We start from the raw sequence: 17,833 nt of genomic DNA on the forward strand, positions 1-17,833 counted from the left end.
AATCATGGCAAAGATGATCCGACAAGTATCACGGAAACAGATACTTTCCATATACTGTATATGTATGAAAAACCGCTTACTATCCTGGTGAGGGAAGGGATGCTTAAAGGGAACCTATCATCAGAATTTTTGCTATTATACTAAAAGAATCCCCTTCTGCAGCTCCTGGGCTGCATTCTATAAAAGTTCATCTTTCTACTGGCCCCCTTTCAGACCTAAATAACATCACCATCACCAGCGTCATCCAAGTAGCCGCCCATAATCTCGCGCCTGCGCAATAACATCACCGGCGCTCGCGTTTTGAAAACAGTGCTCAGTCCCGCGATAGTGCCACTGCGCATGCGCGAGACTCCCTGAGCACTGCGGAAGATGAGGGCGGCGGCCTCATCTATGTAAATGAGCACTGGGGGACGGCGAACAGCTGCATGAGGGGGGGATAATGGATGAAATACAGCCCGCCCACCGGGCCAGCAAACCTCATTACCATAGCAAAAGGTAATATTTTATAAAGTTGTTATTTACAGTGCTGGCCAAAAGTATTGGCACCCCTGCAATTCTGTCAGAGAATACTCAGTTTCTTCCTGAAAATGAATGCAATCACAAATTCTTTGGTATTATTATCTTCGTTTATTTTGCTTGAAATGAAAAAACACAAACGAGAATGAAACAAAAATCAAATCATTGATCATTTCACACAAAACTCCAAAAATGGGCCAGACAAAAGTATTGGCACCCTTAGCCTAATACTTGGTTGCACAATCTTTAGCCAAAATAACTGCGAACACCGCTTCCGGTAACCATCAATGAGTTTCTTACAATGCTCTGCTGGAATTTTAGACCATTCTTCTTTGGCAAATTGCTCCAGGTCCCTGAGATTTGAAGGGTGCCTTCTCCAAACTGCCATTTTGAGATCTCTCCACAGGTGTTCTATGGGATTCAGGTCTGGACTCATTGCTGGCCACTTTAGTAGTATCCAGTGCTTTCTCTCAAACCATTTTCTAGTGCTTTTTGAAGTGTGTTTTGGGTCAGTGTCCTGCTGGAAGACCCATGACCTCTGAGGGAGACCCAGCTTTCTCACACTGGGCCCTACATTATGCTGCAAAATTTGTTGGTAGTCTTCAGATATCATAATGCCATGCACACAGTCAAGTAGTCCAGTGCCAGAGGCAGCAAAGCAACCCCAAAACATCAGGGAACCTCCACCATGTTTGACTGTAGGGACCGTGTTCTTTTATTTGAATGCCTCTTTTATTTTCCTGTAAACTCTATGTTGATGGCTTTTCCCAAAAAGGTCTACTTTTGTCTCATCTGACCAGAGAACATTATTCCAAAATGTTTTAGGTTTTCTCAGGTAAGTTTTGGCAAACTCCAGCCTGGCTTTTTTATGTCAGGGGGTAAGAAGTGGGGTCTTCCTGAGTATCCTACCATACAGTCCCTTTTCATTCAGACCCCGACGGATAGTACGGGTTGACACTGTTGTACCCTCGGACTGCAGGGCAGCTTGAACTTGTTTGGATGTTAGTCGAGGTTCTTTATCCACCATCCGCACAATCTTGCGTTGAAATCTCTCGTCAATTTTTCTTTTCCTTCCACATCTAGGGAGGTTAGCCACAGTGCCATGGGCTTTAAACTTCTTGATGACACTGTGCGCCGTAGACACAGGAACATTCAGGTCTTTGGAGATGGACTTGTAGCCTTAAGATTGCTCATGCTTCCTCACAATTTGCATTCTCAAGTCCTCAGACAGTTCTTTGGTCTTCTTTCTTTTCTCCATGCTCAATGTGGTACACACAAGGACACAGGACAGAGGATGAGTCAACTTTAATCCATGTCAACTGGCTGCAAGTGTGATTTAGTTATTGCCAACACCTGTTAGGTGCCACAGGTAAGTTACAGGTGCTGTTAATTACACAAATTAGAGAAGCATCACATGATTTATCAAACAGTGCCAATACTTTTGTCCACCCCCTTTTTTATGTTTGGTGTGGAATTATATCCAATTTGGCTTTATGACAATTTTTTTTTTTCATTGAAGACAAATTAAATGAAGATAATAATACCAAAGAATTTGTGATTGCAATCATTTTCAAGAAGAAACTGAGTATTATCTCACAGAATTGCAAGGGTGCCAATACTTTTGGCCAGCACTGTAGGTCTGAAAGGGGAGTCAGTAGCAAGATGAACCTTTAAAGAATGCAGCCCAGGAGCTGCAGAAGGGGATTCTTTTAGTTTAATAGAGAAAATTCTGGTGACAGGTTCCCTTTAAGGGCCATGCTGTACTTCAGCGCTAATCAAACTCCTCTCACAGAAGACGTGCAGCAAGACAAAAATTGGGTACAGGAGCCCCTTCTAGACATCAGCAGGGGTCCTTTCCAGCAGTGGGGTAATCAGACATGTGTTTCATATTTTGTCTATAGATTATAAATGTTGATTGTGGGACAATGCACCCTTAAAATCTTATAATCAAACAATGTTCATTCCAATATAGTTGCAATTTAAATTAGACATTTCCTAGTATAAATTAGCAAAATTTACCAACTTTCTGCAATTTGGGCAATGACACTAGTATTGTTAGGTTGTCATGAGAGTAGTGTGGCGCCCCTGAGGCTTCAGTCGCCACAGGGTACTGCATCTCATTTAAGGTGCAGCACTTATCCCGGGTAATGAAGAGGTTAATCGCTGGTGTTTAACACTTCTACAACATTCACACAAACACCCAGTTAGTGAGCCAGTCATTTGCATAACTCTGGATGTCAGCAAGACTGGGAAATACCCATTTACCAGGGCAACAGCCTGGGAGATGAGGCAGCACTGGGGAAGTTACAGAACACACAGGAAAATAACTTCAGAATAGTCTGGGACACAGAACAACACGATCGCTGGAGAGAGTGCTTAAGAGCTTCTCCAGCTAGGACCGGCTCGACTTGAAGAGGCAGGAGACAACCAGGGTGAGCTGGAAAGACAGAGGAGAAACACGGTTGTTGAGGGGAGAGCTTCAGTGCACCCTTGGAACCGGCGCAGAGCAGGGTGCAGAGCCCTAGGGTGGAACATACTCCATGTTGGACTACCAGAATCTGCAGGACAGAGGTATTGTACATCCCTCTGGCCACCACCAATTCTCAGAGCACAGTTGCACAGGATTACGGTCAGGCCCCACAGCGGACCCGTGTCACCTGCATACAGGACGGTAGCTGAGTTACAAGAACCGGGGTCCCCAAGTAGCTTCAGGCCATGGGGATTCAACACCAAGCGCAAGGAGAAAGGCCTCTCAGTTCATAGCACTGGCGTTGACCTTGAACTTACCCGGGATCGGCTGGGGCCCATCACGGCGGAGACCGGTACCCTGAGTGCAGCACCAGAACTGTGAGTAAATAGATCTTGACCCGCACCTGCTGCCTCAGTCTATTATTACCGGCTCCGTCACCCCGCGCTCCAGCACCAGCGGCTGACTATCATCCCATCATCCTCCCGGGGCCCGCTCCACCTGTGGGGAGCAGGACCATCCTTCCTGCGACACTACCAGCCCCGGAGGACATCACCCGCAGCGGCGGCTAATCCCAGGCTGCATACTACAGGTGGCGTCATGAGACAAACTTCCATTCCATCATCCTCCCTTTTTATTGTATGCCTCGGGGCCAAAAAGCCGGGCAGGGCCACCCGTGACATCCCCAGACCCGACATCAGCGACGAGTAAAGTTAGCCCCTTGCCCCGTGGGTGCTACAGTGGCACAAGACGTTAACAGAAGAGATCATTTTTTTCAGAAACAAGGAAAAGCATAAAAAAAAAAATAAAAGCATTGAGTGTTCCTAGAAATACAGATAGAAGCCGATTTCTCAAGTTTAAAGTTATAGGAACATTATATAGGTACATTAGCCAAAGGTGGTATAAAGAGAAAGCCAACATTGCCTGACATTAGATTCCTGGGAGACAGGCGATCAGAAATCTGTGGATGACTCTAAAAGACCCACAGGATTGGTGGCAGCAGGCACTGAGGTTTCAGTTTGCACAGAAAGGCACTTATTAAATGAATGGTTTTCCATTAGAAATGAGCGAATATATTTGAACTGAAATCTACCCCAAAATGACAAAAATCCCCATTTACCAAAATGTGGATTTTTCTTGCAATTTTCTTCTGCACAGATTCATCAACATGGCAGCCAGCCTGAAAGGTAAGCGGTGAGATGAGTATACCATATATACTCGAGTATAAGCTGAGTTGAGTATAAGCCGTGGACCCTAATTTTACCACAAAAAACTGGGAAGACTTATTAACTCAAGGTATAAGCCTAGAGTGGGAAATGCTGCAGCTACTGGTAGAAATGTGCCCACATTGTCTCCTGCAGTAATGTGCCCATATTGTCTCCTGTAGTAATGTAGTATTGTCCCCTGTAGTAATGAGCCCATATTGTCTCCTGTAGTAATGTACCCTCCAGTAATGTGTCCATATTGTCTCCTGTAGTAATGTGCCCATAGTGTCCCCTGTAGTAATGTGCCTATATTGTGTCTTGAAGTAATGTGCCTATATTGTCCCCTGTAGTAATGTGCCCTCTAGCAATGTGTCCATATTGTCTCCTGCAGTAATGTGCCCACAGTGTCCCCTGTAGTAGTGACACCTCTAGTAATGTGATTATATTGTCTCCTGTAGTAATGTGCCCATATTGTCTCCTGTAGTAATGTGCCCATTGTCATGACCCTGGCTGTTAGTGTTTCCTGGAGCATGGCCGGGATCACAGCGCCTTTATCTTCAGGGCACTTCCATTCATGCGGTGCCAGTTATAATTCTGCTCTGCAGTGTGCCGCTGGTCCCTTGTAAATTCTGATCCTGCCTCCCGTCCTGACTACATTCGTCCTCCCTGCCTCACGTCCTGTGTTTGCTCCCACCGCCTCCTGTCCTGCCTGTGCATGTCCTCCTTCCCTACCGTCCTGACTTTCCATCTCCTCTGCTTCCCGTACTGATCGACTCCATTCCTCTCTGACTCCCATCCTTCCTCCTCTGTTGTTCCGTACTCCTGTACTCCCTGCTATTACCTGCTGTCCCGGCTCCCGACTTCGGCTTGTCAATAAACTCTGTGTTTCCGCACTTTCCGGTCTTTGACGTTCCCTCTCAGGTTCCTGGCTCGGCTCTCCCTAGACTCTGTCTCCGTCTAACCCATAGTACCTCGTCGACCTCCTAGTTCTGACTCCAGCCCGTACGACCATCCACTTCTTCCACTGAGGAGACATGTGCCCTCTAGTGGAGAATTGCTGTCAGCACTCTCGTGGTGCTCCAGCTCCTCCTGGTGGTTTGTTAAGTCTAGTGCCATCTAGTGGGGAATCCCTACCTAGCATTTTCCTGGTGCTCCAGCTCCCCCTGCTGGTTCATTACACTCATATTGTCTCCTGTAGTAATGTGCACATATTGTCCCCTGTAGTAATGAGCTTTTTAGTAATGTGCTCGTATTATCCCCTCTAGTAATGAGCCCTCTAGTAGTAACGAACCCTCTCGTAATGTGCCCATATTTTCCCCTGTAGTAATGAGCCCTCTAGTAATTTGCCCATCCTCTAGTAATCTCCTCATACTGGTCCCCTTCTTGTCCCCTATTATGCCGTTGTTCACATATACACACACAAAAAATTATTCTCACCTGTCCTCCATTCCCGTGGTGTCCTCTTACCTGCTTCTTGCGGACCGCAGGCACATAGACCCCTCGGTGATCATGGCCGGTACACGGGGCCGCCACTGCCTTAGACATTTTACTTCACTTGAATGCTTTGCGGCGCTGTAAATCATTCAAGTGAAGTAAAGCCCTGACTACAACATCGGTGGTCCCATGTACTGGCTGCAATCACTGAGGGGTCTATGTGCATGCGATCCGCAAGAAACAGATAAGAGGACACTGTGGGAACAGTGGACAGGAGAGAATAATTTTTTGTGGGACTGTCACTCAAGTATAAGCCAAGGGGGGCTTTTTCAGCATACAAAAATGGGCTGAAAAACTCGGCTTATACTCAAGTATATATGGTAAGTATTTTTTTTTGTTTTTTACATCTTACTTTTATTATGCTCTGGAGAAACCACTTGTTGTATTAGTTGAGTTAAGCTACTTAAATTGTTCTTGTTTGAATCATTTATTGTAAGCAGAAGATGCTTGAAGATTAAATTTTTTACTCACCTCCAGTGCAGATTTTTCCATTTGCAAACCAGCAATAAGAGTCTGACTTTGGAGAGACCCCATTAGGAAAGTGAATGGGCCTTCCCATGTATCTGACCATATGTGTTTCCATATCTACAACATATGTACGGTGCAGCTCACAAGTCTTTATGTCTGTGTCCAAAATAACGTAGTCTGTAAATCCATCGCCATTCGGATCTGTCCTAATCCGTTGATTGAACCCATAAAATTGTATGTTTTTTGAATGCTTGACTAAGCTCGACCCAGAAACCCAGTTGTGGTGCCTCTTGCTGTTATTCATTGCTTGTGCAGTAAAATAGATTGCATTGTATATAGTGCCAAATAAGGGAGACACCTAAATAAGAAAATATGAGAATATATATTATCAATTTATCATTAATATTAACATTAATTCCTCAAAGATACGTTTTAACAGATAAATAATTTGCTCAACCAACTTTATTTTCAAAGACTAAAATGTGTTAAAAGGGAGCCTACGGTCCCCTAGTATGAGGGACAGAATAGGAGCCCTTTTTTCCTTGCTATCCTACAGTCACACCATGATGACATTTCCATAATTTTCAGCATCAGAGAGGGAACCAGAGTTTAGGCTCACACCAGTCATAATATGATGGCATATCCTAGTGACATGCCATCACTTCAGAGTATGGTGATAACTATTTATTACATTAGTAATGCTTCTTATTCTTATATTTGACTAGAAGGTGACCCGATTCTACGCATCGGGTATTCTAGAATTTACGTATTGTGTAGTTAATGTATGATTTTTGTTATATATATAGATGTTGTTGTGTGTAGTTACCAAGTGTTTGTGTAGGGCGCTGTACATGTTCTGGGTGTTGTCAGGGTGTGGTGGGGGGTGAGAGCGGTGTTGTTTGTGTGTTGCGTTGTGTGTGTTGCGTTGTTTGTGGAGCGCTGTGTGTGTGTGTTGCGCGGTTTGTGTGGGGTGTGTGTGTGTGTTTTGGTGGGAGGTATGTTTTGTGCAATGTGTGTGTTGTGCGGCATGTGCGTATATTTGTGTGTGCCGCGCTGTTTGTGTGTTGGGTGTCTGTGTAGGGCAGTGTTTGTGGTTCCCAGTGTGTGTGTGTGGTGTTGTGCAGTGGGGGGAGGTGTGCACCCCCCATCGTGCTCCATCCCCCATGCTGTGCACCCCCCATCGTGCTCCATCCCCCATGCTGTGCACCCCCCATCGTGCTCCATCCCCCATGCTGCGCACTCCCCATCGTGTTCCATCCCCCATGCTGCGCACCCCCCATCGTGCTCCATCCCCTATGCTGCTCACCCCCCATCGTGCTCCATCCACCATGCTGCGCACCCCCCATCGTGCTCCATACCCCATGCTGCGCACCCCCCATCGTGCTCCATCCCCCATGCTGCGCACTCCCCATCGTGCTCCATCCCCCATGCTGCGCACCCCCCATCGTGCTCCATCCCCCATGCTGCGCACCCCCCATCGTGCTCCATCCCCCATGCTGCGCAATCCCCATCATGCTACATCCCCCATGCTGCGCACCCCCCATCGTGCTACATCCCCCATGCTGCGCACCCCCATCATGCTCCATCCCCCATGCTGCGCACTCCCCATCGTGCTCAATCCCCCATGCTGCGCACTCCCCATCGTGCTCCATCCCCCATGCTGCGCACCCCCCATCGTGCTCCATCCCCCATGCTGCGCACCCCCCATCGTGCTCCATCCCCCATGCTGCGCACTCCCCATCGTGCTCCATCCCCCATGCTGCTGCACACTCCCCATCATGCTCCATCCCCCATGCTGCGCACTCCCCATCGTGCTCCATCCCCCATGCTGCGCACTCCCCATCGTGCTCCATCCCCCATGCTGCGCACTCCCCATCGTACTACATCCCCCATGCTGCACACCCCCCATCGTGCTACATCCCCCATGCTGCGCACCCCCCATCGTGCTCCATCCCCCATGCTGCGCACCCCCCATCGTGCTCCATCCCCCATGCTGCGCACCCCCATCGTGCTCCATCCCCCATGCTGCGCACCCCGCATCGTGCTCCATCCCCCATGCTGCACACTCCCCATCGTGCTCCATCCCCCATGCTGCGCACTCCCCATCGTGCTCCATCCCCCATGCTGCGCACCCCCCATCGTGCTCCATCCCCCATGCTGTGCACCCCCCATCGTGCTCCATCCCCCATGCTGCGCACCCCCCATCGTGCTACATCCCCCATGCTGCGCACCCCATCATGCTCCATCCCCCATGCTGCGCACTCCCCATCGTGCTCCATCCCCCATGCTATAATAGTTCTCCAATTATACTCAGAGAGGAGTATAATAGGAGGACTGTAATAGGAGGAGTAGTCCTGGGGGGAGAGGAGTATAATGCCGGCTCCCTGCACATGTGTACCGGGAGCCGGTGTACGCTGGTAATTATGATACACATCGGGTAACTAAGGGACCTTAGTTACCCGATGTGTATAATGGTTACCAGCGTTCACCGGCTCCGTCACGATCCCAGCATCGCAAGGGTATGTGTGGCGCTGCTGGGATCGTGACGGAGCCGGTGTACACTGGTAACTATGATACACATCGGGTAACTAAGGGACCTTAGTTACCCGATGTGTATAATGGTTAACAGCGTTCACCGGCTCCGTCACGATCCCAGCAGCGCAAGGTTATGTCTGGCGATGCGTGCGGAGGGCCGGGGCGAGCGGCCAATCCGTGCGGGGGGGCGGGTCCAGGCCGAGACGAGCTACCAATCCGTGGGGGGGGGGGCCAGGCCGAGGCAGCGGCCAATCAGATGCTTGTCACCGTAAGGACACAATTTTGGAGCAAGACAGACAGACAGACAGACAGACAGAATAAGGCAATTATATATATAGACTAGAAGGTGGCCCGATTCTACGCATCGGGTATTCTAGAATTTACGTATTGTGTAGTTAATGTATGATTTGTGTTATATATATATATATATATATATATATAGATGTTGTTGTGTGTAGTTGCCAGTATTTGTGTAGGACGCTGTACATGTTCTGGGTGTTGTCTGGGTGTGGGGGGTGTGAGAGCGGTGTTGTATGTGTGTTGCGTTGTTTGAGGAGCGCTGTGTGTCTGCAGCGTTCTGTGTGTGGTGCTGTGTGTGTTGCGCGGTTTGTGTGGGTGTGGAGTGCGTATGTGTGTTTTGGGGGTAGGTATGTTTTGTGCAGTGTGTGTTGCGCGCTATGTGCGTATATTTATGTATGCCGCGGTATTTGTGTGTTGGGTGTTGTGTGTGTGTGCGGCGTTGTCTGTGTGTGTGGGTGTCTGTGTAGAGCGGTGTTTGTGGTTCCCAGTGTGTGGTGTGTTGTGCGGTGCGTGTGTGGCGGTGTGTGTGTGTGTTTTGGGGGGAGGTGTGCAGCCCCATCGTGCTCCATCCCCCATGCTGCGCACCCCCCATCGTACACCTTCCCCCATGCTGCGCACCCCTCATCAGCCTACCTCTCCCAGCCTCCCTCCTCCCAGCCTCCCTCTCCCAGCCTCCCCAAGCATCAGCCTCCACCAGCATCAGCCTCTCTCCTTCCAGCCTCCCCCAGCATCAGCCTCTGCCAGCATCAGCCTCTCTCCTCCCAGCCTCCCCCAGCATCAGCCTCCCTCTCCCAGCCTTCCCCAGGATCAGCCTCTCTCCTCCCAGCCTCCGTCCTCCCAGCCTTCCCCAGCATCAGCTTTCTCCTCCCAGCCTCCCTCAGCATCAGCCTTCCCCAGCAACAGCCTCTCTCCTCCCAGCCTCAGCCTCTCTCCTTTCAGCCTCCCCCAGCATCAGCCTCTCTCCTTCCAGCCTCCCTCAGCATCAGCCTCCCCTTCCCAGCCTTCCCCAGGATCAGCCTCTCTCCTCCCAGCCTCCTTCCTCCCAGCCTCCCCCTCCCAGCCTCCTTCAGCATCAGCCTTCCCCTCCTAGTCTCCCCCAGCATCAGCCTCCCCCTCCCAGCCTTCCCCATGATCAGCCTCTCTGCTCCCAGCCTCCTCCAGCACGCCGTGCTCCTCTGCCGACACTCACACACACCCGATCGCATCCACTCACACACACCCGATCGCATCCACTCACACACACCCGATCGCATCCACTCACACACACCCGATCGCATACACTCACACACACCCGATCGCATACACTCACACACACAGACACTGACGATATCGCACATACGCGCTCACACTCACAACATCCGGAGATACCACATGCCTCTGGCCATGTGATCCTCCGTCAGGTCCTGGAAGGTCACAACAGCACAGTATCGAGGCCGAGAAGCAAGCGATATCGCCGGATGCTGTGAGTGTGTGGATGCGATGTGAGGTGTGTGTGAGGTGTGTGTGAGAGTGAGTGTGATCTGATGTGTGTGTATGTTTGTGTGTGTGCTGTTATGTGTGTGCGTGTGGATCTTCCGCAGGACCTTGATGCGCATGGTTACCAACGTATCCACACCACTCCCATGCGAGCGGGGGCCGGGGGGGGGGGTGGGGAGTACAGTACTCACCTCCGTGACAGCCGTGTCAGTTCGGGGAATGCGCGGGGGTGGGAGGGGGTGGGGGCGGGGATTACAGTACTCACCTCCGTGACAGCCGTGTCAGTTCGGGGAATGCGCGGGGGGAGGGAGGGGGCGGCGGGGCCAGAGCTAGCGTGCATTGCGTGAGGGAGGCGGGGCGTGGCGTGGCCGAATTGCCAATGCCTGCAGAGTGCCGGGGCGAGAGGCCAATCTGTGGGGGGGGCGGAGCCTGGGCGAGCGGCTGGCCAATCCGTGTGGGGGCGCAGCCTGGGCGAGCGGCCAATCCGTGTGGGGGGGCGGGGCCATGGCGAGCCCAGCGGCCAATCAGCTTTGTGTCACTGTAAGGACACAATTTTGGAGCATGACAGACAGATAGATAGACAGACAGACAGACAGACAGAATAAGGCAATTATATATATAGATAATTAGCTCCTGCATTTGTAGTACCTACCTCTGTGGGATTTGCTTTGGAAATAACCTCACCACTGTCGATAGCTTCTTGCAAGGCTTGATAGAAGTTTTTCTGCTCTGACTCCACAGTGATTGTGAGTACAGCGTCATAGGCAGCCCTGAGCTTGGAGCTTAGCCTCAATATCTCGTATGGTGTTTTATAATATGGTAAACTGTAGTATAAAGTATCATAAGGTATAAAAACATAGGTGCCATCTGTCATTTTCATGTCATGTGCAATCTCCAGAAGTTGTCGCTGTGGTTGTCCTCCAATGAGTATAGAATGCATGCACATAATGATCACTGCAATATAGAAACAAATCACCTACATATTATACCTTGTATTACAGTGTTACCTATCTGTATGAGAGCTACAAACAGTAGCCTGGACATTTTTCTTATTTCTAGCTGAGCAGCCAGATTCTATATGCATTTAGGAGGGCATCAAGTTACATATATAAATATTATTTGTTACACAAATATATAAAGCTGTGTGTGTGTGTGTGTGTGTGTGTGTGTGTGTGTGTGTGTGTGTGTGTGTGTGTGTGTGTGTGTGCGCGTGTACAGTACAGACCAAAAGTTTAGAAACACCTTATCATCTATAGAACAACTGTTAAGAGGAGACTTTGTGCAGCAGGCCTTCATGGTAAAATAGCTGCTAGGAAACCACTGCTAAGGACAGGCAACAAGCAGAAGAGACTTGTTTGGGCTAAAGAACACAAGGAATGGACATTAGACCAGTGGAAATCTGTGCTTTGGTCTGATGAGCCCAAATTTGAGATCTTTGGATTCAACCACCGTGTCTTTGTAGAAAAGGTGAACTGATGGACTCTATATGGCTGGTTCCCACCGTGAAGCATGGAGGAGGAGGTGTGATGGTGTGGGGGTGCTTTGCTGGTGACAGTGTTGGGGATTTATTCAAAATTGAAGGCATACTGAACCAGCATGGCTACCACAGCATCTTGCAGCGGCATGCTATTCCATCCGGTTTGCGTTTAGTTGGACCATCATTTATTTTTCAACAGGACAATAACCCCAAACACACCTCCAGGCTATGTAAGGGCTATTTGACTAAGAAGGAGAGTGATGGGGTGCTACGCCAGATGACCTGGCCTCCACAGTCACCAGACCTGAACCTAATCGAGATGGTTTGGGGTGAGCTGGACCGCAGAGTGAAGGCAAAAGGGCCAACAAGTGTTAAACATCTCTGGGAACTCCTTCCAGACTGTTGGAAAACCATTTCCGTTGACTACCTCTTGAAGCTCATTAAGAGAATGCCAAGAGTGTGCAAAGTAGTAATGAAAGCAAAAGGTGGCTACTTTGAAGAACCTAGAATATAAGACATATTTTCAGTTGTTTAACACTTTAAGTATTTCCTTCCACATGTTTTAATTCATAGTTCGGATGCCTTCAATGTGAACCTACTATTTTCAGAGTCATGAAAATAAAGAAAATTCACTGAATGAGAAGGTGTGTCCAAACTTTTGGTCTGTACTGTATGTTCGCTAAAGGAATCTGCACCGTCGCATTTACAATCACGAAATTTTGCACAGACACCCATGTGACTCAGGGAACGTCATAGACTTTGTTTTGATGGGAAAATTTAACCCCACGCTTTACAGTTAAGGGGGCTTTACACGCTGCGACATCGCTAATGCGGAGTCGTTGGGGTCACGGAATTTGTGACGCACATCCGGCCGCATTAGCGATGTTGCTGCGTGTGACACCGATGAGCGATTTTGCATCGTTGCAAAAACGTGCAAAATCGCTCATCGGTGACATGGGGGTCCATTCTCAATTATCGTTACTGCAGCAGTAGCGATGTAGTTCGTCGCTCCTGCGGCAGCACACATCGCTATGTGTGACGCCGCAGGAACGAGGAAACTCTCCTACCTGCCTCCCGGCCGCAATGCGGAAGGAAGGAGGTGGGCGGGATGTTACGTCCCGCTCAGCTGCGCCCCTCCGCTGCTATTGGGCGGTCGCTCAGTGACGTCACTGTGATGTCGCACGGACCGCCCCCTTAGAAAGGAGGCGGTTCGCCGGTCACAGCGACGTCGCCGGGCAGGTAAGTATGTGTGACGGGTCTGCGCGATGTTGTGCGGCACGGGCAGCGATTTGCATGTGTCGCGCAACAGATGGGGGCGGGTACCCACACTAGCGATATCGGGACCGATATCGCAGTGTGTAAAGTAGCCTTTACTCTTCTAAAACACTGCCTCCATTAAAGTTAATGGAGCTGGGAGCTATTAGATAATTAATAGGAGCTGTAATTGGTTGTTATAGGAACAAAATAAATTGTTCGTATAAGAAGCTTATGTGTGAGGTAATAAGATGTCGGTGGGAAGACAGATAGAGAGACAGAAAGAGACAGACAGACAGAGACAGAGTAAGAGGCAGACAGGGAAAGAGACAGACAGACAGAGACAGACAGACAAAGAGACAGAGAGACAGTCAAAGAGACAGACAGAGGCAGACAGACAGGGAAAGAGGCAGACAGAGAGACAGACAGACGAAAAGAGACAGACAGAGACAGACCGGGAAAGATACAGGCAGACAGGGAAAGAGACAGACAGACAGGGAAAGAGACAGACAGAGAGATAGACAAGGAAAGAGACAGACAGACAGGGAAAGATACAGGGAAAGAGACAGACAGACAGGGAAAGAGACAGACAGAGAGACTCACAAGGAAAGAGACAGGCAGACAGGGAAAGAGACAGGGAAAGAGACAGAGACAAGTAAAGACACAGTGAAAGAGACAGAGACAGATGGGGAAAGAGAGACGGGGAAAGAGACAGACGGGGAAAGAGACAGATACAAGTAAAGATACAGGGAAAGAGACACAGACAAGTAAAGAGACAGGGAAAGAGACACAGACAAGTAAAGAGACAGGGAAAGAGACACAGACAAGTAAAGAGACAGGGAAAGAGACACAGACAAGTAAAGAGACAGGTTAAGAGACAGAGACAAGTAAAGAGACAGGGAAAGAGACAGAGACAAGTAAAGAGACAGGGAAAGAGACAGAGACATGTAAAGAGACAGACGGGGAAAGAGAAAGATGGGGAAAGAGACGGGGAAAGAAACAGAGACAAGTAAAGAGACAGGGAAAGAGACAGAGAAAAGTAAAGAGACAGGGAAAGAGACAGAAACAAGTAAAAAGACAGGGAAAGAGACAAAGACAAGTAAAGAGACAGGTTAAGAGACAGAGACAAGGAAAGAGGCAGAGAAAGAGACAAGTAAAGAGACAGGGAAAGAGACAGAGACAAGTAAAGAGACAGGGAAAGAGACAGAGACAAGTAAAGAGACAGGGAATGAGACAGAGACAAGTAAAGAGACAGACAGGGAAAGAGACAGGGAAAGAGACAGGGAGAGAGACAGAGACAAGAAAAGAGACAGGGAAAGAGACACAGACAAGTAAAGAGACAGGGAAAGAGACAAAGACAAGTAAAGAGACAGGTTAAGAGTCAGAGACAGGGAAAGAGACAGAGACAAGTAAAGAGACAGACGAGGAAAGAGACAGATGGGGAAAGAGACAGATGGAGAAAGAGACAGAGACAAGTAAAGATACAGAGACAAGAAAAGAGACAGGAAAAGAGACAGAGACAAGTAAAGAGACAGGGAAAGAGACAGAGACAACTAAAGAGACAGAGACAGAGGGGAAAGAGACAGACGGGGAAAGAGACACACGTGGAAAGAGACACACGTTGAAAGAGACACACGTGGAAAGAGACAGACCTGGAACGAAACAGACGGTGAACCAGACAGATGGGGAACGAGATAGACGGGGAACGAGACAGACGGAGAAAGAGACAGACGGAGAAAGAGACAGACGGAGAAAGAGACAGACGGAGAAAGAGACAGACGGAGAAAGAGATAGACGGAGAAAGAGACAGACCTGGAACGAGACAGACCTGGAACGAGACAGACCTGGAACGAGACAGACCTGGAACGAGACAGACCTGGAACGAGACAGACCTGGAACGAGACAGACGGGGAAAGAGACAGATGGAGAAAGAGACTGACAGACAGATAGAGACAGACAGACACAGAGCTAGAGAGAGACAAACAGACACATAGAGAGAGACAGACACAGAGATAGAGAAAGAGAGACAGACAGAGAAACTGATACAGACACACAGAGACAGACACACAGAGACAGACAAACAGAGACAGACAGAGACTGGGAGACAGACAGAGAGACAGTTACTATCCCGGGCAACGCCCGGGTACTACAGCTAGTATAAAATATAGTTACATAGACATAAAAGATTAGTGTCAAGAAAAGATTAATGGTCCAATCAGTCCGGCCTTCTTTCATTTGCATTTTATTTATTTCTTAGGATATATGTACTGTATATTTGCATGGGAATGTGTATATTGTATCCACTACTTGTAGATTGTGCAACAACATGTGCAATTTCCTGCACCTAGTATTATTTCCGTAAAATAATACTTTCAGTTGCCCAACAGCAATAAGGATCATGTATCAACATAAGAAAAGAATTGCAACATTTCAATGCTACATTTCACAGCGTTTCTCGCTTCACATGCATACAAGTCTATGGGTGCATGTAAAAATTGCACTTCATTCGGATGTCATCCAAATGCAGTGCGATATATACATAAAGAGACCACGGTGAAGAGGTCTCTTCCGCAGCTGTGATCCGATTACAAGATCAGATCATATAGAGAATTAGCCACTGGTAAAGCACCACATTAATTATTAGCATAGTCAGCCGGGGTACAAGAAATAAAATAAAACTTAGCTTTTAATATATTCCTTAAAGGTCCAGTCACACTAAGCAACTTACCAGCGATCCCAACAACGATAGGGATCGCTGGTAAGTTGCTAGGAGGTTGCTGGTGAGATGTCACACTGCAACGCTCCAGCGATCCCACCAGCAACCTGACCTGGCAGGGATCGCTGGAGCGTCGCTACACGAGTTGCTGGTGAGCTCACCAGCAACCAGTGACAAGCCCCCAGCGCCGCGTGGAAGCTGCTGCGCTTGGTAACTAAGGTAAATATCGGGTAACCAACCCGATATTTACCTTGGTTACCACCGCACGGAGCTACACGTGCAGAGAGCAGGGAGCAGCGCACACTGAGCGCTGGCTCCCTGCTCTCGTAGTTACAGCACACATCAGGTTAATTACACGATGTGTGCTGCAGCTAAATGTGCACAGAGCAGGGAGCAGCGCACACTGCTTAGCGCTGGCTCCTTGCTCTCCTAGTTACAGCACACATCGGGTTAATTTCCCGATGTGTGCTGTAGCTACATGTGCAGAGAGCAGGGAGCAGCGCACAATGCTTAGCGCTGGCTCCTTGCTCTCCTAGCTGCAGCACACATCGGGTTAATTACCCGATGTGTGCTGCAGCTAAATGTGCACAGAGCAGGGAGCAGCGCACACTGCTTAGCGCTGGCTCCTTGCTCTCCTAGTTACAGCACACATCGGGTTAATTAACCCGATGTGTCCTGCAGCTACATGTGCACACAGCAGGAGCCGGCAGCACAGGCAGTGAGAGCGGCGGAGGCTGGTATCAAAGGTAAATATCGGGTAACCAAGGACAGGGCTTCTTGGTTACCCGATGTTTACATTGGTTACCAGCCTCCACAGAAGCCGGCTCCTGCTGCCTGCACATTTAGTTGTTGCTGTCTCGCTGTCACACACAGCGATCTGTGCTTCACAGCGGGACAGCAACAACTAAAAAATAGCCCAGGACATTCAGCAACAACCAACGACCTCACAGCAGGGGCCAGGTTGTTGCTGGATGTCACACACAGCAACATCGCTAGCAACGTCACAAAAGTTGTTCGTTAGCAGCGATGTTGCTAGCGATGTTGCTTAGTGTGACGGGGCCTTAAAAGAAGCCAGAGATCCCAACCTCAAATAAAATGTTATCTTAAAAAAGCCAGAACAACACATAGTTCTCCTCAGCATGTAGGAGGGGTTCAAACGGCCAGAAGGTCACTTCTTATATGATAACAGTATAATAGCACGGACTGGACAGGACATGCAAGCGGCAAAACACTGTTTTGAAAGGCCCGCTGCTGCCGCTTGCATGTCCTGCCCAGTCCGTGTGAACTTAGGACTGGTGCGTGTTTAACTCCCCTGACGAATACTTAATGTAGGAAACGCGTTGGGAGAACGGGGACACCAGGACCTCATTTCCTATTAAGGGGACCATTTGCTAAGTCCATGCAAGGACCATTGGGACGCTCTGAGTGCTATGAGGATCCTCTAGAGAAAAGGTGGATGGATCGTTTCTGGGTGAGACCGTTCCACCTTCTCTTTATATATTAAAAACAGTGATTTATTGTGACCCAGTGGTACTGAGGTGGTCCATATCCTGTTGATAGCTGCCCTGCCTTTACAGATTTACAGTGGTCAGCTTATCAGACTGTTATCATATAAGAAGTGACCTTCTGGCCATTTGAACCCCTCCTACATGCTGAGGAGAACTATGTGTTGTTCTGGCTTTTTTAAGATAACATTTTATTTGAGGTTGGGATCTCTGGCTTCTTTTAAGGAATATATTAAAAGCTAAGTTTTATTTTATTTCTTGTACCCCGGCTGACTATCCTACAAGATCAGATCATAGTCACATATCCCTCGGCTCACGCTCGTAGCAAAATCTGAGCAGAGAGTCCTTAGCATATCGCATCTGATTCTCTCGCATCTGAAGCGATACACAAGTGGAACTAAGGCCTAAGTCTCTCATCTG

At 48.8% G+C, this 17,833-nt stretch overlaps 1 protein-coding gene across 1 annotated transcript in view; it reads right to left on the reverse strand.

Annotated features, from left to right (window-relative positions):
• The window catches only part of GUCY2F (guanylate cyclase 2F, retinal), a 142,085-nt gene that overhangs the window by 104,178 nt on the left and 20,074 nt on the right, over positions 1–17,833 (reverse strand). Inside the window, exons 2-3 of the mRNA XM_075322706.1 lie at positions 11,114–11,415; positions 6,154–6,508 (exon numbers count right to left, since the gene is read on the reverse strand). Of these exons, the coding sequence (XP_075178821.1) occupies positions 6,154–6,508; positions 11,114–11,415 (657 nt within the window). The remainder of the gene's footprint in view (positions 1–6,153; positions 6,509–11,113; positions 11,416–17,833) is intronic.

The sequence above is a fragment of the Anomaloglossus baeobatrachus genome, chromosome 9 (assembly GCF_048569485.1).
Source record: "Anomaloglossus baeobatrachus isolate aAnoBae1 chromosome 9, aAnoBae1.hap1, whole genome shotgun sequence".
In the NCBI taxonomy this organism is placed as follows: Eukaryota; Metazoa; Chordata; class Amphibia; order Anura; family Aromobatidae; genus Anomaloglossus; species Anomaloglossus baeobatrachus.